Source organism: Oryx dammah, unplaced genomic scaffold (genome assembly GCF_014754425.2).
Source record: "Oryx dammah isolate SB20612 unplaced genomic scaffold, SCBI_Odam_1.1 HiC_scaffold_1, whole genome shotgun sequence".
In the NCBI taxonomy this organism is placed as follows: Eukaryota; Metazoa; Chordata; class Mammalia; order Artiodactyla; family Bovidae; genus Oryx; species Oryx dammah.
Window position 1 is genome coordinate 51,641,988 of NW_024070185.1, and position 21,192 is coordinate 51,663,179.

The 21,192-nt window shown below is 43.4% G+C and overlaps 1 protein-coding gene across 1 annotated transcript in view; it reads left to right on the forward strand.

The window, feature by feature from the left end:
• The window catches only part of PCSK5 (proprotein convertase subtilisin/kexin type 5), a 513,187-nt gene that overhangs the window by 483,144 nt on the left and 8,851 nt on the right, over window positions 1-21,192 (forward strand). The window contains exons 32-37 of the mRNA XM_040256508.1: window positions 363-599; window positions 3,013-3,243; window positions 5,751-5,928; window positions 8,049-8,266; window positions 17,294-17,394; window positions 20,981-21,167. Of these exons, the coding sequence (XP_040112442.1) occupies window positions 363-599; window positions 3,013-3,243; window positions 5,751-5,928; window positions 8,049-8,266; window positions 17,294-17,394; window positions 20,981-21,167 (1,152 nt within the window). The remainder of the gene's footprint in view (window positions 1-362; window positions 600-3,012; window positions 3,244-5,750; window positions 5,929-8,048; window positions 8,267-17,293; window positions 17,395-20,980; window positions 21,168-21,192) is intronic.

The following is a 21,192-nucleotide window of genomic DNA, read 5'->3' on the forward strand; positions in this document are numbered from 1 at the left end:
TGTGTGTCTGTGTCTGTGTGTTCAGTCATATCTGATTTTTGAGACCCCATGGACTGTAGCCCACCAGGCTCCTCACTTTAGGATTTGCACCCTGTATATGGGATTCTCCAGGCAAGCATACTGGAGCAGTTTACCATTTCCTTCTCCAGGAAATCTTTCCGACCCAGATACTGAATCCATGTATCTCCTGTGTCTCCTGCATTGCCAGGCAAATTCTCTGCCACTTGCATCACCTGGGAAGCCCCTGGGAAGATGGGAGTGAGGCAAATGGACCCTGGAGTCAAATGGGTCAAAGTGGCAGGGGATGGACTAGCCCACTGCAGAACAAATGAATTCCTTTCTGCTGCTTCCCCCTCTCCCAGAGTGCATGCCTGAGTTCTTCCTGCATGAGGATGTGTGCCACCAGTCCTGTCCCAGCCACTTCTACGCAGACAGGCGCCACTGTGTTCCCTGCCATGAAGACTGTCTGGAGTGCAGTGGCCCCTCGGCGGATGACTGCGACCTCTGTGCCGAGGTGTCCTTGGTTCTCTACGATGGGCAGTGTTTAGATGAGTGTCCAGAAGGAACTTACTTTGAAAAAGAGACTAAGGTCTGCAAAGGTAAAGATTTTGGGGTGTGTCACCAAGCACCACCGTCCCAGGGAACCCACAAGGATGATGGGTTTCTGCTGAGAGAAAGCAGGTCTGAGGTTCGTACAGTTTCAGCCCCAGAGCTGCGGTCTCAACTCTATACCTGCTCTAGTTTATTATTTATTTTTAAATGAATCTTTCCTTAGCTTCATGATGTCACTTATTAGCACTGAATCATGTTGACCCCTCCTCACAACGGTAGCTGATCAAAAGGGATTCTCGGGTGAAGATTTACAACAGAGATGATGAGCCTTTGAAAGTCATCCAAATTATAGAAATTTTTTCTTAAAATGTTAATTCATTAGAGGTTCATAGCAGTGCAAGGAAAGCTGTGCCACAGAGGGTTTTCTCCGTGCTTTCTGTCTCCCTAAAGCCCACTCCCCCTTATCATCACCTGCAGGCAGCCTCTACTGCCTGGGGTCCTCTATTCCACCTCCCATTTGGCATTTCAACCCCTATAGGTACAAAAAAGGATCTGTTATTAATTATGCCTCTTTATGTTTTAACTAGGCATGAATTATTTGCTTCTTATTAGTTGTCAGGAAATAGAAAAATTAAATATACTGTCCACCACTAGAGGAATTCTCAAACAAGTAAGAGAAGCATTCTGATTGAAAGGACTTTACTTTTCACCCCAGTTTTACTGAGATATAATTGACATATATAGCCTTGTATAAGTTTAAGGTGTATGATGTGATGATTTGATATATGTATATACTGATAAATTGTGAGCACAATAAGGTCGACCAGCTAATACAGCCATAGTTTTGTTTTGGGTTTTTTTTTTTTTTTGGTAAGAACACTTAAGCTCTACTCTTAGCAACTTTCAAGTATACAATATACTATTGTTAACTACAATCACAGGATTCATTGCAATGAGGCAGTTAGTGGTAATTTAGTGCCTTGAAAGAAATGAAAGTGTTAGTCGCTCAGCCCAGTCCAACTCTTTGTGACCCCATTGATCCCAGCACACTTCTCTGTCCACGGAATTCTTCAGGCAAGAATACTGGAGTGAGTTGCCATTTCCTTCTCCAGGAGAGCTTCTCAACCCAAAGATCAAATCCAGGTCTTCCGCATTGCAGGCAGATTCTTTATCATCTGAGCCACCAGGGAAATCAGCTTAGCTCCTTATGTTGCCATTAAGCAAACACGAGTTAGTCATCCAGAGGCAGGCCCCCTAACCACAGTGAGAGCTCGAGGATGAACTCACGTGGCAGGAGAACCTCTTGGCTACCCACATCCTAGAACATATTCAGGAAATGTGTTTGGTCAAACGTGAAGATGTAGTACATTCCTACAGCCTTTCTGACCTAACCTTACGATCTGGATATACCTTTCTGGTGTGTTTTACGTAAAGCCCTATTTAGTGACAATGTTCCCCCCTTTTGTGAAAGCACATGAAGATGAGCGGCTGTACCTGTGTAGCCAGCCTTATCGTGGTCACTACTTTGCAATATATGCATATATCAAATCATCACATTGTACATCTTAAACTTACACAATGCTGTATGTCATTTTTATCTCTAAAAACTGATGGAAAGGGGCCGGGAGCGAGCACATGAGGAGGCTGCAAACCTATGGGTCAGTTTCTACAAGAAGGTTAAAGACTCAGCCAGAGGCCACCTGCCTGCACTAGGGAAGGAACCGAGGATCGCCTGGGCCTTTCTCTGGTGTTCAATAATAAAAGTAATCTGCCATATAGATAACTTTACAAGTTTCAAGTACATGTTCTTAATCTTCCTGATTTAATTTCCTTATTGAGAAAGCCCTCTGGTTCTCATCCCTGGTTGCCCATTAGAACCACCAGAGGAGCTTTAAAAAATACAGATGACTGAACTCAGGCCAGCTCAGCTATTGGGAATTAACCTGTTATATTCCAGGCCCTCTAATGGGCACTCTGCTTTTCAAAATGACTATAAAAGAGGTTTATGTTTTTTTTTTAATCAAGAGGTATTTACAGTACACATTGGCAATTATGTTAGTAATAAGCTCAAACTACTAGGAGGTCAGCAGAGGACCACAGAGGAGGAGTTACAGTGGTGAGAAGCCCACAGACTAGGGTGTGACTTTGCTGCCACAGAACTGCTGGTTATTATCATGCTGCAGTTTGGGTAATTATGGCAGCTCTTACTAACATTTCTGAGGTGGCTGCTGCAGGAAGGGACTGCCTGGGGATTACAGGGAAAGTGAACCAGACATTTTTTTTTCTCGTCTTGCAACAAGAATGCTCCACCCTAGAGCCCAACTCCTGGCCCCACACCCTTGACACAGAGCCCTAGAAATCTCTGAGCAAGAACGGCGAGCACACTTTTCAAGGAACTGATTCCCTCGAGGGGTGACCTGACTCTCTCTCTCTCATGTGCTGTCCCCACCCCACCTGCAGACTGTCACAAGTCCTGCCGCACCTGCTCGTCCTCGGGGGCCTGCACGACGTGTCAGGAAGGCCTGAGGGTGAACAACCACGGGGGCTGCGTGCCTCACACTGAATGCGCCACCGTGGAGTACTGGGACAAGGAGGCTCAGGCATGCAAGGCCTGTCACGCCAAGTGCTTCCACTGCACGGGGCCTTCGGAGTACCAGTGTCAGACCTGCCTGCGGGACAGCCTCCTGCTCAGTGAGTAACTTCTCCTCTGAGGAGAGCTTGTCTTCCCCTCCATCTGGGAGACTACCTTGTACAATGCCTGGTGCCCTGCAGGAATTGGTGTCTTTTTTTTTTTTTTTCAATTTTTCACACTATATTTGGAAATTTCGAAGCCTACAGAGAAGATGCAAGAGGGAGAATAGTACAAAGAGCTCTGCACACGTGCCCTGTACCAACTGACCCCCGCTGGCCTTACATACGCTTCCTCTCACTCACTCACCTCGCTATAGAAAACACTGAGGACTTCAGTCTTCCTTATCCATCTGTCTTAGCTCCTCTTTCACATATCTCAGTAAACCTTCTTCCCAGCAGTTGCTGCTTCTTGAGACCATTCCAGATCTCCTGTCTCATCCCAATGCCCAAAGCTTCTTTTCTAATTATCCCCAATCTAGAGTGTTACCAGAGACCACCTCAGGTGACTTCATACAGACAGAAGATATCTTATCACTACAAAGTGATCTTCTAACTAGAGATATAAATTAGACTAGAACCGAGATTTCAGTATTTGTGGTCCCTGCCAAAGCTGGATGCACGATGTCAAAGACCTGGTCTTCTCATATTCTCCCACCATGCCCCTTACCACCACCCCATCAGGGTGAGGCTACTTATAAACTAGATAACTCCTCTGGAGGTTGTGGTAGTCTGAATAAAGTGAAAGTGAAGTCGCTCAGTCGTGTCCGACTCTGCAACCCCATGGACTAGTAGCCTACCAGGCTTTTCCCTCCATGGGATTCTCCAGGCAAGAGTACTGGAGTGGGTTGCCATTTCCTTCTCCAGGGGATCTTCCTGACCCAGAGATCGAACCCGGGTCTCCTGCATTCCAGGCAGACACTTTAACCTCTGAGCCACCAGCCTAAAAATGTACACAATCTAATCCTCAGACCCCATAAATATGTTACTTTACATGGCAAAAAATATTTGCAGATGTGATTAATTAATTCAATAGGACTATTCTGTATTATCACAAGGGTCCTTATAAGAGGGAGGCAGGACAAATCAGAGTCAGTAGTTGAAGTCTATGTGACGTCAGACCATTGGAACACTGAGAAGAAACTGGAGGAGAAGGCTACGAGCCAAGGGAGGCAGATGACCTTTAGACACTAGAAAAAGCAAAGAAACAGATGTTCCCTCAGAGTCTCTAAAAGAAACACAATCCCCTAGACCCACGTTAGACTTCTGACTTCCAGAATAATAAATTTGCACTATTCTAAGCCTACACATTTGTGGTAAGAGGAACCTAATACACAGGTGCTTCAACTTAGGGGGATTCAGGCCTCCCCCCTAGTTAACTAGATAACATTAGCTAGACAATAAACCACTGTCAACATTCATCTTTAACAGAATAGCCACTGAACCAAAACTGGCATTGTGCTGGGTGCTGGAAAAGCAGAGATGAATGACATGACCGCTGTCCCTAAGCAGCTCAGAGTCTCCAGGACAGAGTTTGGGTGGATTGACAGCACTAACAGCAACACTAATATCATTTAGGGGTTTTTTGTTGTTGTTCCCACCAGTGCCTGTGCAAATGCTGCTTGAAGTCTCAGAGACAAACCGGCTTCTGGTCTAGAGGATTGTGACCAGTGGCTCGTATTAATAAGGCAGGAGAGCCTGGCTTCTGTTCTATGAGGTTAAGCAGAAGTCAGGGAAGAAGGTGCCTCTAAGACTGCATGTTAAACTGTGAAGCCAGAAAATCTCATGTTTTAACTTTATCATGAATCCACCCTTGCCTTCCACCCCCTAAATACTGTCAAGGAAGGTGAAAAGGCAAGAATCAAGACTCCACCGGGACGGGTGGAGGAAGAACTGGGGTTATGTGGGGCAAAACAACAAACCTCCTACTCATCTTGCTGAGCAGAGGATTCATGGTTAGAATCTAATTCTTTAAATACATGGGCAAAAAGAGAGTCTCACTGCCCAGAGAACTTTGTGTCTCAATGGTAATGTTGTATGTCTGTCCTCCTACCACTGAGGAAACAAAGTTTAAAATTTCATTTTAATTCACTTGCATTTCAAGAGTCACACTGTCTGGACAGCACAGCAAAGCTGAGGGTAAAATCTCATAGTTTAGGCTAAAAATGGTTGAAATTGTAAGAACTTGTCATTGCACTGGCCCTGCACTTTGTTTTATTCAATGGAGCCCTGATTCCTGCCATCCCAGCGCCCCTGCCCCAAATGTTCTCCCCATCCTGGGAGACCCGTAACTTCCTCCTGCACACTCTGACGACAGTGATTTCTGTCCTGCCCACCACAGTCCATCCACTCTGACTTCTGTTTTTCCTCAACTCCTAATGACCTTATGGTTGATTCTTGGACATTCATCTTAGCTCCCTGGATATCCATCAGCCCACAGGGTCACTGTCTCATTCCTCCTGCATTCCCTCTCATCACCCCCAACCCCGGTAAACAGTGGGGAGCATATAGAGCTTTGGAAGACCCATGTCATGCTTGACATCAAGTCAGACTCTTTCCTCCCTTGCCAGACACAACCTGCGTGCAGGACTGCCCCAAAGGCTACTACGCTGATGAGGACAACCACCGGTGTGCCCCCTGCCACAGCTCTTGCAGGACATGTGAAGGACGACACAGCATGCAATGCCTCTCCTGCCAGCCAGGCTGGTTCCAGCTGGGACAGGAGTGCCTGACCCAGTGCAGAGAAGGGTAAGGTGCTCAACACACTAGCCCATAACCACTCCAGATCTCACTGTTAGCAAACCCATTCTGCGTATGAGGAAGCTAACTCTTGGAACACTTAGCCAGACTGAAGTCTTACTGCCAGTAAGAAACAAAGATGAGAGTCCAACCCAAATGTAATTGCTCTCTAGAGGATTTCAGCCAGTTCACAGTAATGGAAGAGGAAACAGGAAAGGCAGAGGGACCCAATGAGATAACACACAGAGTCAGACTATCAAGTCAGACCCAATGCCAAACATCACCAATTGGAAGGACACAATAATTACAAGGCAGAGGTGATTCTTCTCTTAGAGAAGTCCATGACCATGAAGGTAGGTTCTTTCTCTTCTGGATCTGTTCTGATCATATTTAATACACGAGGTCTAAGCAATGGACATGGAGCACTGATTTTTATAAAGGGCACAATTTCCATTAGATATCTCCACTTTTACGCCACTAATTCTCCAACCTGCCATGCCCCCATTAATCCACAAATTGCAGGTTTAGCTACCATAAGCAACCTAGATACACAGATATGTCCTTTTAAAAGCATCTCACAGATAAGAGCTCTCCATCCTATGCTTATTCTGCTAGGAAACACTGTGAGCGTGTTTATCAGAAGGTCTGGTTACCAGCACATTTGGAAGAGGATTTGACTGGGTCATCTCTTCTGCCACCAGGCATCCCCAGAAAAGATAAAGACTGATTACAGGTCTATTGTTAACTCTTCCTTCCCAGTCAGTAACCTAAAGCATTGAGAGTTTCCAGACCCAGATTGCAGGGCTATAATCTTGGACTTTCCCCAAATGCTCTTGACCAAATGTGCACATCTCTTATCTTCAGTTCTGCAGCAATTACTGCTTGTATCATTGTCTTGTGTTTTGATTCACCTCATTCATTCAACACATGCTTAATAAAGAGTTAAGGTGAGTAATACAAAGACTTTGTAAGAGCCTATTCTTCTTATATATCTCTTTCCCAGAAAGTTATAAGCTCCTGGAAGAAAATCACATCTTATTTTTCACACAAGTTTCTACAACACTCAGCACAGAGCCACACACATTAGCAGCTCTCAAAAAACACCAGTCACATAAGTCAATTTAAAAAAAAGGTTCCTGCCAGACTAGAGAGGGAATGGGGTGGCCTGGCTCAGCCCTTCATCTTTATCTTAGTAAGTGCTTGAAAAATCTGGATCCCATATAAAGAATCTCCATCTTCCTCAAATCAAATCATTAGATACTCTTATGCAGACACACACACACACAAATCTAAAAAGATTGCAGAACATGCAATTAAGAAAATAATTACTCCATGGTAAGTGAAGTTCCCTTTTGGAAGTGAGGCACAGGTTGCCATAAATCCCTTAAATGGGGAATAAATAGGGTATTAATTAGATACAGGTGGCTATTTTATTGAAATAGTTCCTTTCATAAAATCACTGGTCCACATGCATAAACTTTGTATGTTAAATCCCCTTGGGAAAGCAGGTGTATACTCTTCTGTACCCTGACCCCATGCACATCATTATTTTGGTGTTTAACCTCAGAACGTTTTTAAGACCCAGTTACTGTTTGTACTTATACATGAGATCCTCTTCCAGGCTATGAGGTTCAAGTGATTTCATAGTCACCTCATGCAAAAAAAAAGGGGGGGGGGCATCCCTGATGACTCAGACAGTAAAGAATCTGCCTGCAATGCAAGAGACCCAGGTTCAATCCCTGGATTAGGAAGATTCCCTGGAGAAGGGAATGGCAATCCACTCCAGTATTCTTGCCTGGAGAATTCCACGGATAGAGGAGCCTGACTGGTTACAGTCCATGAGGTCTCAAAGAGTCCGACTTGACTGAGCAACTGAACAACAAGTTGGTGTGATATGTGCTAGGTCCTTCCAAGTGTGTCATCTAACTTAATCCCCAAAAATAGCAGGGAGGGGTTGTAATGTCCAATTTATGGATAAGAAATGAGATTCTATTGATGTATTAGTATAACTGGTAATGAATCTAATAAGTAGATTCTAAAAGCACTCAGTTTGTAACCATGATTTTTCCCACCACACCCAACCTCTGAGCAAGCTTAGTACTGATCCTTTGCCTCTCTCCTTGGTTCAGATATTATGCAGAAAACTCCACAGGACAGTGCAAGAGGTGCAGCAGGAGCTGCAAGGCCTGCCAGGGCCCGCAGCCCACAGACTGCCTGTCCTGCGATCCATTCTTCTTTCTGCTCCGCTCCAAAGGACAGTGTCATCGCACCTGTCCAGAGCATCACTACGTGGAGCAAAGCACCCAGACCTGTGAGAGATGCCACCCAACCTGTGATAAATGCAAAGGTGAGGGCCCATCTAATCATTTTGCACATGTGAATGGAATAATGCAAATTCTGCTTTGTCCTTCTCTCCTTTCATCACCTTTGGAGATTCCTCTTGCTTGCCAACCTCATAGCCGATCCTCTCTAAGATCAGCACCCAGTGCTCTCTTTCAGCTTCTGTGCATCAGCCCTCTACCCCTAACTGCTCCTGCACCACACTGCTGCCTCATCAGATCCTCCCATCCTTCAAGGCCCAGATACAGACATCATTCCCTACAGCAAGTGTTTTCCACCTACTGCCTTCCTTCTCTGCCTGATTAACTTGGAATCTGCCAGGCAGAATTAATTTCATTATTTCAACAATTATGTTGACCTAAAATTGTTCCAAGCTCCATCTTATTCTCCAAAGACCTACTTGTCTGTCTCAGAGATTCTTAAAATCAACATGTCCCAGAGTAAATACAATCTGGGTTTCCTCTGATAGTCACTCCTTCTGTTAGTGGATCCACTGTCCAACCAATTGCCCAGGTCTGATATCTTGAAGTTATCTTTCATTTGCCTCCTGTACACTCACATACCCTCCAATAATGGTAAATTTCAAAGCCTATTTATTCTCCCCACTAAACATTTCTCTGCTCAGATTTCTTTCTCAATTCCTACTATCCTGATTCTTTATTCTAAGCATCATAGATGATTTTCTGAAATAGTCAGCGCACCACCCCCACTCTGGTCTTGCTACTCCATACCAAGGTCATCCTGCACAGTAAGTAATGCCAGAGCAATCTTTCTAAAATTCAACTTTGCTCATTTTTCTCCATAGTCTGACACAGAATATTATGGTGAATTCCTCTCAACATTTAAGAAAGAAATATCTCCTATGATGTTTTTATTCTTAAAATATATTAGATTAATATTGATAGCTGGTAGGATACATTCCAATCGTCTTGGCTATAGCTTGCTCTTTTTCTATATAAGTTTCATAATCAGTCACATATCATTTAAAGAATCCCTTGGATATTAATGCATTGCATTGAAATCCATCTTTACAATCTGGAGTCATCATGCTTATGAACATGGTATAGCCATCTCTCCAATCTATGCACTCACTCTTTTTCCTGATACTTTAAATAAATGTTTTCTATCTTTAAAAAGTAACTGAATTCTTTCCTCAGTCAGTCCTCTTAGTTTATGGTCTCAACTCTCCTTCCATATACCTTGAACCTGGAAACACCCAGAACCACTCTGTAGCCACCAAATAGATCATCACTTTCATGCCTCCATGACTTTTATCTGTGCATTTCTTCCTCCTGGAGAACACCACTATTAACTCTCAAGTTAAAGACCCAGGTTGAACGTCATCTTCTCTGTGAAGTTTTACTTAGTCTTCCCAGAAATCTTTCTCCTTCCTAATTTTACAGTCACAGCTGTTTTTACATTACATTTCAATTAAACATGTCCGTCTCTCTTACTAATTGTAAGACCCTCAAAGCAAGGACTGGACCACATTCATTTTGTAGCCCCTATTTCTAGTCTAGAGTATCATACATAGTAAGTTTTCATTAAGTGTTTACCAAATGGATGAATGAATAGAAAACAAATAAATTCTAATAGAAATCTTTTTGCAAATCAAAAAATGTCAGGCACTCTGTAACCAACCAGTCCTCTGTTAAGCTCTCAGACTGATCTTTCTACCTGACTAATACTGTAGGACGTCTCTCTGCTAATAAGACTCTCCATTGATTTCAGGGTAGAATCTTAACTTAGTAGCTTTGCATAGGAAGTTCTTCATAATGAGACTCTGCTCATAGTCACCTCTCACCCCTCCTCCTCCTCCACCATCCTCTTATCCAAGCACAATTATTTACTGTAAACCTGAGTCAACCATGCTCCTTCTCCTTCTGGAGTACTTCTCCGGCCTGTTTTGTCTGGCTACCTCTTTTCCACCCATTAGAGTCAGCATTGTCTCAAGAAAGCCTCCTGTAACCCGTCTCCACTTATCTGTGTTTGATAAGTACTCTACAGTCATTCACCTTTTTATTTATGCAACACTTATCAAGCAGTATGACCCAGATAATGTCAATACAACTGTGAACAGGAAAACCAAGATCCCTGTGGTCAAAAGGGCATATTTTATAATTGCTTGCTTACTTTTTTGTCTCTCTTCCTCTAGACTAAGATCCTCAAAGGCACACAATAATGTGTCTTGCTTACCTTGGCATCTTTAGTACTTGGCACGGTCACGGGAATGGGTGGCAGCGACAGCAGGTTACTTCAAGGGCTCCTGCGGGCGATGGTGGGGACCTCAAGCCAGGGCAGCAGAGGTCTGGTTTGCAGGCAGAGCCCTGCACCTGCCCAAGGCCCAGGTTATGGTAGCAGCTACAAATGTCTGTTTAAGTCAAGGCTATGGTGTTTCCAGTGGTCACGTATGGATGTGAGAGTTGGACTGTGAAGAAAGCTGAGCACCAAAGAATTGATGCTTTTGAACTGTGGTGTTGGAGAAGACTCTTGAGAGTCCCTTGGACTGCAAGGAGATCCAACCCCTCCATTCTAAAGGAGATCAGTCCTGGGTGTTCATTGGAAGGAATGATGCTAAAGCTGAAATTCCAATACTTTGGCCGCCTGATGCGAAATGTTGATTCATTGGAAAAGACTTTGATGCTGGGAGGGATTGGGGGCAGGAGGAGAAGGGGACGACAGAGGATAAGATGGCTGCATGGCATCACCGACTCGATAGACTTGAGTTTGGGTGAACTCTGGGAGTTGATGGTGGACAGGGAGGCCTGGAGTGCTGCAATTCATGGGGTCGCAGAGTCGGACACGACTGAGTGACTGAACTGAACTGACCGCGGTCCTCAACACACCTAAGGCAGGGGAGCTCTGCGCTCTGTACAATCTCTACCTCAATCCATCATGACCATCAGCATGCCCGCGCCCTGCAGCTGAGGCAGACAAGCAGTCCATCTCCAACGAGGAAGTGATGGAGACGCTGGAGGGCATGGCGCGCGCACCGGCTTTCCAAGAGAACCACAGGCCTCCTCCACTTCAAGGGTGAGGTGGAGACAAGAGTAGTCAGTTCTTTCCTGGCCTGCCTCCAGGGCAAGACCATTCAGCTCAGCAGCTTCGCCGACGTCCACAAGGTGAGCACAGCCGAGTTCAAAATGGATTTCACCACCCGCCACGACTGGGACTCCTTCACCGGTGATGGAAGGAGTGAACAAAACGCCGCCGCGATAGGCCAAACCAGAAAATGGCTGCTCCTGAAGGAGGAGGGCTCGGAGAAGCTGAGCGAGGAGGTTCTGCTCGAGGAGTCTAAGTCTGAGGAAGTACGGCAGGTGACCCCGGCTGGCAGGAGATGACCGACCCGAACTTCCACACATTCAGTCTGGGGTACACTGGACCTTTGGGGTCCAGCACGACGGGTCTTCCCAGCCGCGGGCGCCTTGCGCGGGGTGACACGTACACAGGCGAGGCTTACAAAGCCGCGGTTTGCGGCCTCCGGGTTTCTTTTGATTACACCAAACACCTGAGTGAGGCCTCAGTTAAGAACTGGTTTCTCAAGCGGCAGAAGTTTCTGCAGCTGAAACAGCAGACAGAAGAAGAGCGCCAGAGAGGCAGAGGCACAGGAGGAGCAGAGCAAAGGAAAACAGAAAGAACTAGAGGAACTGGAGAGAAAGCAGAGAAGCTTCCGCATGAGGGAACTAAAGCAGAGGGCTGGGAATTCCATCAGAATCTTTCTAGAAGCTGCAAGTAAAGGAGCAAAATGCTGCGAGGAAACACACACACGCACACGCACACGCACACGCACACGCACACACAGAAAGGCAACCACAGCAGGTCAGGAGGAATCTGCAGCCCATAATGCTAATTGCGGGGCGGCTGAGCCAGGCCAAGGTACCGCCCCGCGTGGCGCCCACGGTCTCCATCTCCAGCGTGGGACCGCCTCTTCCAGCTACGATGTAACCTGTGGGGGTTTTTTTGAAACTCCCAGCCACGACCTCCCTCCTCCTTCGCTGGTTGCAACCGGAACAGCCGCCCCCCCAATTGTCTTAATACGAAGAGGGGAAAAACTTGGTGAGAGGGCTCAATACAGTTTTTGTATTATTTTAAAGTAACTCTAAGTAACGTAAACATTACATTACTCATAGCTGCTGCTCCTAAGTCGCTTCAGTCGTGTCCAACTCCGTGCGACCCCATAGACGGAAGCCCATCAGGCTCCCCCGTCCCTGGGATTCTCCAGGCAAGAACACTGGAGTGGGTTGCCATTTCCTTCTCCAATGCGTGAAAGTGAAAAGTGAAAGGGAAGTCACTCAGTCGTGTCCGACTCTTAGCGACCCCATGGACTGCAGCCCACCAGGCTCCGCCATCCATGGGATTTTCCAGGCAAGAGTACTGGAGTGGGGTGCTATCGCCTTCTCCGTTACTCATAGCTGCTGCTGTTGCTGCTGCTGCTGCTAGGTCGCTTCAGTCGTGTCCGACTCTGTGCGACCCCATAGACAGCAGCCCACTAGGCTCCTCTGTCCCTGGGATTCTCATAGCTAGAAAGTGCTTTTGGCTAGTGGAAAACCTCAACTATCCTGGGAATGGTCATGTGCTTTTCATAGTAGTCCTAGAATTTATTTTATGTATCTCACAGCATGGTGTGTCACCTCTGATCAATAGAAAGATAATGTAAGGCAGATATATCTTAGTATTTTTCATAGTCACATTTTAAAAAATGAATAAAATTAATAATATATTAATCAACATATAAAAATATTTAACATATCAATATGAAAACTATTTAGATTATACTTTCTTTTGTACTGAGTCTCAAAATCTGATGTTTATTTTATATTTATGCACAACTCAAATTGGAGTAGCTACAAGTGTTCAATAGTCACTGTATGGCTGCTGCTGCTGCTAAGTTACTTCAGTTGTGTCCGACTCTGTGAGAGCCCATGGATGGCAGTCCACCAGCTCCTCTGTCCTTGGGAATCTCCAGGCAAGAATACTGGAGTGGGTTGCCATTTCCTTCTCTAACTGTATGGCTAGGAGTTACCATATTGGACAGCTTATTTCTAATTTACAACAGCGGTTTCAGATTGTATTTTAGCAGTAGGCCATCTTCTTCAGATGAAACCTTTGGCTGAATCCTATTATGTAAATAATCAGGGCTGCTGCTGCTGCTCAGATTGAAGCAGAACAGGATATCAGAGGCCCATCTGATGCCCCCCATTTGTCGCCTCCCAAGCACTTCCTGGCAGTTCTTGAGGTAGCTCCATGAATCCATAGCATACAGTGGTACCCATTCTTCACAAATCTACAATCGATTTTAATCTTTCAAAGAATTACCTTCCAAACAAACTGCATCTAAATAATCATTAATTTGTGTTCTTCTTCCCCCCCCCCATTTCAGAGGCATGTATAGTTGCCGCTCAGAACTTTTAATCAGGATCAGATAATAAACAAGAGATTACAGTGAATTGGGGGCAAAGTGGGAGAGTAGTGGGAACTTTGCATTGTCATTGGCCCTGTGATAGTAAATACTGACGTTCTATGAGGTTTTTTGGAAAGTTGAAAGTAGTACCTCTGCTGCCACTGTTACTAGATATGAGGGGCTTTCATTCCATCTAGGATTGCCAGATAAAACACTGTGTTTTAATTTCCTACATATAAAAACACAAGTCTCAACTCCCTAGTTCGGTGCAGTGCTACTTGGGGGAGGAGAAATATTCGTTAATAGTTTCTAACCAGGATCAGGCCACCATCATTAGGTAAGTTAATGTTTCTTAACCTCAGTCAATCAAAACAGGGCAACACCAGCTTTTTAAGAATTTTGTGGGGATTGGAAAAATTTTTAGTGATGTCAGCACAGTTTGAAAAAACTATAAATTTATTTACTTGTATTTGGAATTTCCTGAGTGAATTAACGATGATGGTTTGGAGCATTCCCAGGCTCAAAAATTCACCAATACCTTCAGATAATGGAATACTTGTCAGTATTAAAGAGAGATGAGCTATCAAGCCATAAAAAGATACAGAGGAAACTTAAATACCTATTAGTGAAAGAGGCAGCTCTGAAAAGGCTTCATACTGTATGATTTCAACTATGTGACATTGTGGAGATGGTGTGGTTTCGGGGGGTGGGGGCGTGGGGGGTGTGGGATAGGGAGAGATGAATAGACAGAGCACAGAGGATTTTTAGGGTAGTGGAAATATTCTGTATGATACTAAAATGATGGATACATGTAATTATACCCTTGTCTAAACCCATAGAATAGTCAACACAAAGAAGGAACCCCAACATAAACTACTGACTTAGGGTGATTATAATATGTCAAAGAAGGTTTATCTTTGTTTAAAAAAAAAATTCCATTCTGGTGAGTCATGTTAATAATGGGGAAGGCTATGCATGTGTGAAGGCAGGAGATATACAGGAAATCCTTGTACCTCTCTGTCAAAGATTTTGTTGTAAACCTAAAACTGCTCTAAATGAATAATAATAGTAAAGTCTTAAAGATAAAGTTCATCAACACAGCCTCCCTGGGACTGTATTCCAGGGATGACGGGACATAGCTGGGTGAATCTTAAAGCCACCCTGAGTGTTTGTGCCTCCCCTCCTGTATTTGACATGAACCTGGAGTATTCCTGGTCAATGCTTTCTATCTTTGATGTTCATTTCTTCTGCCATCCTTTCTTCACCTACCACACACATCCTTTACTGGTTAATGAATCTTTGTGCTGCCTTCTGATTTTGCAATATAGAGACTACAAAATTTGGGGACAAGCTTTCTCCTGGCTTGTAAACTGATTGAAAGAACAAAGGATGAATTATTTCCTTCTTAAAGTATTAGCTGTCAAACTAAAAAATGAGGGTGCATAAAGGGTCCAGGGGAAATTTCCCACCCTAAATAAGTAACTTACCAAGTAGATTGTGTTTCATTCATATTTGACTGCCCAATAATATTACGCTGTTACAAAATACTTAAAAGAACTAAAGGGATTGGGGAAGGACAACCTACAAAGGACCAGTATGTATCTTTTATGTACCAGGTTTCTTTATAATTAGCTCTTTCCTTGCCTTCATGCATTTCACTTTGTATTTATCCTCAACACAAAATTGTTTTAAATAAAAATCCAGGGTGGTTAACCAAAGCCTCCTAACTCTCTCCCAGGCTGCCTCTCTCTTCCAGTGTGGAATGACACCACAGACAGACCCTGGGGTGGCTCTGTATTATTGAATTCATCTCGTGGGGGTCAGTCCAAGGGAGAGCAGATGGTGAGCTGTTCTGAATTTTAGGGAAATACCAAAGCTGTCTTTATAGGTCCCAAGTTTCCTACAGATCCTTCAAAGCAATGATAAATGAAAGGTGTTAAACTTGAAAAAAAAAAAAATAGAAAACATTCTGGAAATTAACAAACTACCTTTTGCAAAAGACACAGAGTATCCTAAGTATGCAGATTTTGCAACAAATCAGCGTTGGAGATGTAAATGGAGTCCTGGCTTATCACCCAGAGGTGACAGGTATTACCTTTGGGAATTTCCCAGAATCCAAGCCAAATTTCTCCTGGCCTCCTGGGAAAATGTAAGCAAACTTACAACCCAAATTTTGTAACCTAACCTTTTACACCCTTTTTCCCCCTCTGTTAATTTCTCCTACCTTTAATTTCTCTTCATAAAGGAAAAAAACCCACAGTTTTGTATTTTAAAATTGGAATAAGACACTGAAGAAATATTTTAGAAAACTGGCGAGGGGGAAGGAAAGAAGTAGAAGATTGATTCTTTCATCAGAGACCACAATTGTGTTCCGGAACATAAAGGAAATTCTGTGTGAAGCTGGAGGGAATAGAGAAATAGAATGGCTTTGAATTTGTATCACTATAGGCAGCCCCCAATCTAAGAAGTTTGGTAATAAAGGTTTATTATCTGAGCTGTTGTTCAGAAGTCAGAATTCATTTTTTTCATAGAAACATTATAAATGATAGTTCACAGATATTTCATAGATCAAATATGAAAAGTAGATTGAAATCCATAGTGAATTTAAGATGAGGACTCAAGGTTCTACTTCAAGTTCAACTAACCACCCTTTACAATATTTTTCTAATGGAAAGATCTATAGATCACGATCCAACTCACAGTATCAGGCACATTCCATGCCTCATCTATCTCCCTGCTCCTGCTTCTCTTTCTAATGCAGTTCTTGGCAGAGCTCAGCTCTCCTGTTCCCAAACTCTCTCTAGAATTTATCCCTTGCTAATTGCATAGAAATAAATGCTTGGGTTAGTCATTCTTTGGGTCTCTGAATTAGGAGAAAAGTGTACTACCTCCACAGGCAGCAGACTTCCTCTACTTGGTTCATGTGTGAAGGCAAGTAGTGTGATCAAAGAGCACTGCACTGTCAGTCAACAAACCTGGTCTAACTCTTGGCTCAACCATTCTCCATGTAACTTGACTGATGAATTCACGTGTCTGGGCATTAGTTTACATTTATTGAAAAATTAAATAAATAGGATGTCAAATTTATGAGAATAGAGTTGACTGCTTTCTAGAGAATTTCAAAGGAACCTATCATGACAATGCTCAAAATTAAGAACTACTGGACAAAATGATCTGCTAAATTCTTTTAGCCCTAGCATTTTAAATTGCAAGTCTGGTGTTGTTTCTTAATTAAGAATTGCCCTTTTGTGATTTACTCATAAAGTTTTGGAGCCCTCCAAATCATTCTCATCCTCTCTACTAGTTAAACAATAAGCAGAATGATAAAAACTATTGCAAACTTTCTACATGATTTGCCATTCTCTGAAAATCTTTTCTTTTGCTGTAATAAAATATCTGTCATCTCCTAACCCATAATTTCCAAACTGAGAGTTTATGTTGATTAGACTAACTGGATAATTTGTAGGTCTTTACTTGGTATCTCATAGACTTTGTTTTTCCATATCCTCAATCAATTCACCTTTCTACTTCAAATTATTTGACATGTTCCTTGCTCCTGTTTCAGATCCAAGACAGAGGTTGAAATCTAAGGTCAGTCTCATAACTTGGAATCTTTTTTTTTTTTTCTTTCAGGAAAAGGATCACTGGACTGCTTATCCTGTGTGTGGAGTTACCACCTGGTGGGAGGACTCTGTACCTCGGATTGTCTTGTGGGGGAGTACAGAGTGGGAGAGGTACAGGGCTGGGTGTGGTGTGCCTTCAACCATTACTGCAGAGGGACGTGAGCTAGTTTCTGCTTGTCATTTTGGGAAAAGTCCAAAAAAATCATAAAATTGCTACACACACTATAGCTCAGGTTTAATATTTGTAAATCTTCTACCATTGCATTGTGGAATAATGGTACTACCCATCTGTAACCTTAATTCCAATCAAAGGAGCTGAAAAGACCTGAGAGAAATCATGGGAAGTTATTTAATGACGACAACAATATATTGCTCACAACCCTAGAAGTTTCAGGTCTACATAGGAATGTTATGCCAGAAATAAGAATTGTCTTCTCTTCTCCCCCTCTGCTGACTAACCTGAAACATCTGAAAAATGTTAGAACTACACAACCAATGTTGGTCCTTCACCTCCTCCCTTCACAGACTATCAAGAGAGAGACGTTTCATTTGCTAGCCTAGAAACCATGGATTCCAAGTCCACTTTTTTAAAAAATTTATTTATTTTTTACTGAAGGATAATTGCTTTACAGAATTTTGCTGTTTTCTGTCAAACCTCAACATGAATCAGCCTTAGGTATACCTGAGTCCACTAACTTCGTGATTGTGTTTCCAAACTTTAGAAATTAAGTAAATGGTAAAATACACATGACCCAGCATATTCACATATGCCACTCTGTTTAATTCGGATAAGAGCCCTGAGTACACTTCGGAGAAACTGAGAATCTGAGAGGTTAAATGCAGTACACTGATAAAGATTATACAACTAGTAAATAACAAAGTTGGGATTAAGCCCAGGGGTTCTGACTCCTAATCCAGGATTTGATGAAATCTCAGCTGAGAAAGCATCTTTTCAGCACCTGGAACTTGCCAAGCAGTGGCAATTTCCATTCCTTCTTTTTCTGCCTTCCAAAGTGCAGAAGTGAAATGAGAAGGTATGTTCCCTCATCCACATTTTCAGCACCAGTGAAACGAAGCAGCCTATTGGGAGGGAAGTCACTTTATCTAACCTCTCAACAATCTTTCCACTGATATCTCACTGTGTTAGCTACACAGTCACAATTTATATTATCCTAGGGTAGAGGCTGTGAAAAGAAGGGAAGCAAAGGAGAAAAGGAAAGATATACCCATTTGAATGCAGAGTTCCAAAGAATAGCAAGAAGAGATAAGAAAGCCTTCCTCCGTGATCAATGCAAAGAAAACAATAAAATGGGAAAGACTAGGGATCTCTTCAAGAAATTAGAGATACCAAGGGAATATTTAATGCAAAGATGGGCTCAATAAAGGACAGAAATGGTAGGGACCTAACAGAAGCAGAAGATATTAAAAAGAGATGGCAAGAATACACAGAAGAACTGTACAAAAAAGATCTTCATGACCCAGATAATCACGATGGTGTGATCACTCACCTAGAGCCTGAGATCCTGGAGTGTGAAGTCAAGTGGGCCTTAGGAAACATCACTACAAACAAAGCTAGTGGAGGTGATGGAATTCCAGTTGAGCTATTTCAAATCCTGAAAGATTATGTGTGAAAGTGCTGCACTCAATATGCCAGCAAATTTGGAAAAGTCAGCAATGGCCACAGGACTGGAAAAGGTCAGTTTTCATTCCAATCCCAAAGAAAGGCAATGCCAAAGAATGCTCAAACTACTGCACAACTGCACTCATGTCACATGCTAGCTAAGTAATGCTCAAAATTCTCCAAGCCAGGCTTCAGCAATACGTGAATCGTGAACTTCCAGATGTTCACGCTGGTTTTAGAAAAGGCAGAGGAACCAGAGATCAAATTGCCAACATCCGCTGGATCATGGAAAAAGCAAGAGAGTTCCAGAAAAACATCTATTTCTGCTTTATTGACTATGCCAAAGCCTTTGACTATGTGAATCACAATAAACTATGGAAAATTCTGAAAGAGATGGGAATACTAGACCACCTGACCTCCCTCTTGAGAAACCGGTGTGCAGGTCAGGAAGGAACAGTTAGAACTGGACATGGAACAACAGACTGGTTCCAAATAAGAAAAGGAGTACATCAAGGCTGTATATTGTCACCCTACTTATTTAACTTATATGCAGAGTACATCATGAGAAATGCTGGGCTGGAAGAAGCACAAGCTGGAATCAAGATTGCCAGGAGAAATATCAATAACCTCAGATATGCAGATGACACCACCCTTATGGCAGAAAGTGAAGAACTAAAGAGCCTCTTGATGAAGGTGAAAGAGGAGAGTGAAAAAGTTGGCTTAAAGCTCAACATTCAGAAAACTAAGATCATGGCATCTGGTCCCAACACTTCATAGCAAATAGATGGGGAAACAGTGGCTGACTTTATTTTGGGGGGGCTCCAAAATCACTGCAGATTGTGATTGCAGCCATGAAATTAAAAGATGCTTACTCCTTGAAAGGAAAGTTATGACCAACCTAGAAAGCATATTAAAAAGCAGAGACATTACTTTGCCAACAAAGGTCCATCTAGTCAAGGCTATGGTTTTTCCCGTGGTCATGTATGGATGTGAGACTATAAAGAAAGCTGAGCGCAGAAGAATTGATGCGTTTGAACTGCGGTGTTGGAGAAGACTCTTGAGAGTCCCTTGGACTGCAAGGAGATCCAACCAGTCCATCCCAAAGATCAGTCCTGGGTGTTCATTGGAAGGACTGATGTTGAAGCTGAAACTCCAATACTTTGGCCACCTGATGCGAAGAGCTGACTCATTTGAAAAGACCTTGATGCTGGGAAAGATTGAGGGCAGGAGGAGAAGGAGACGACAGAGGATGAGATGGTTGGATGGCATCACCGACTCAATGGACATGGGTTTGGGTGGACTCCGGGAGTTGGTGATGGACAGGGAGGCCTGGCATGCTGCAGTTCATGGGGTCACACAGAGTCAGACACGACTGAGCAACTGAACTGAACTGAGGGCAGAGGCACACAAGAATCTTAATAGCCACAGAGGCAGGGCAGATCATGTAAATGAGTGAAGAGTATTGGGTCAAAAAAAGAAAACAAAACAGTGCAAACTTGATCATAAGCAGAATATTACATTGCATCTATGTGTTGGTGACATCAGAGCACATTCTGAGGATTGTATCAAATAAGAGAGCATAAAAAGGGGCCACTGCCACTCAACTCCATCTGTGATATGGGAGTGATGAATCCAGTGTTGATAAGTCTGATAGTGTTGAAAGAGAAACTCAGAACTGACTTATGTGTGAAATATCCCAATTTTGAAATGTAGGCAATGAGTTCAAATTTTTTAAAACCATGAAATCCAATTGAGTATGGACCAAACAAAACTTGTCCTTGACCAGGTACAGCACATGGCTGTCAGGGTGTGACCTGAGCTATTGTAGAAGCTTGTTCTCTTACTATTATTACCAGCAGATCTCATAGGAAAAGCTCAACACTGGTTCCATCGAGTGCAGACAGCTGGTTCTTTCTTTCACCCAGAATAGTTAAAATGGACCCAGAGCAAATCACCTTTCTGCTATCCCCAACCTGCTTCCTTCCTTTATCCAGAGGAGAGGGAACCCCCATCTGGGAACTCTCAGTGCCTTGTTAATTTCTCCACACTCAAAAGGAATCTGATTGTTCTTAACAGGGGGAGAAATTTAACTGTGAAAAGTGCCACGAGAGCTGCATAGAATGCAAGGGACCTGGCACCAGGAACTGTACCGTGTGTCCTGCCAACCTGGTGCTGCACGTGGATGACAGCCGCTGCCTGCATTGCTGCAATGCCTCCGATCCCACCAATGCCCAGGAGTGCTGTGACTGCCATGACACCGAAGGTGAGGGGAGAGGAAGAGAGTTTTG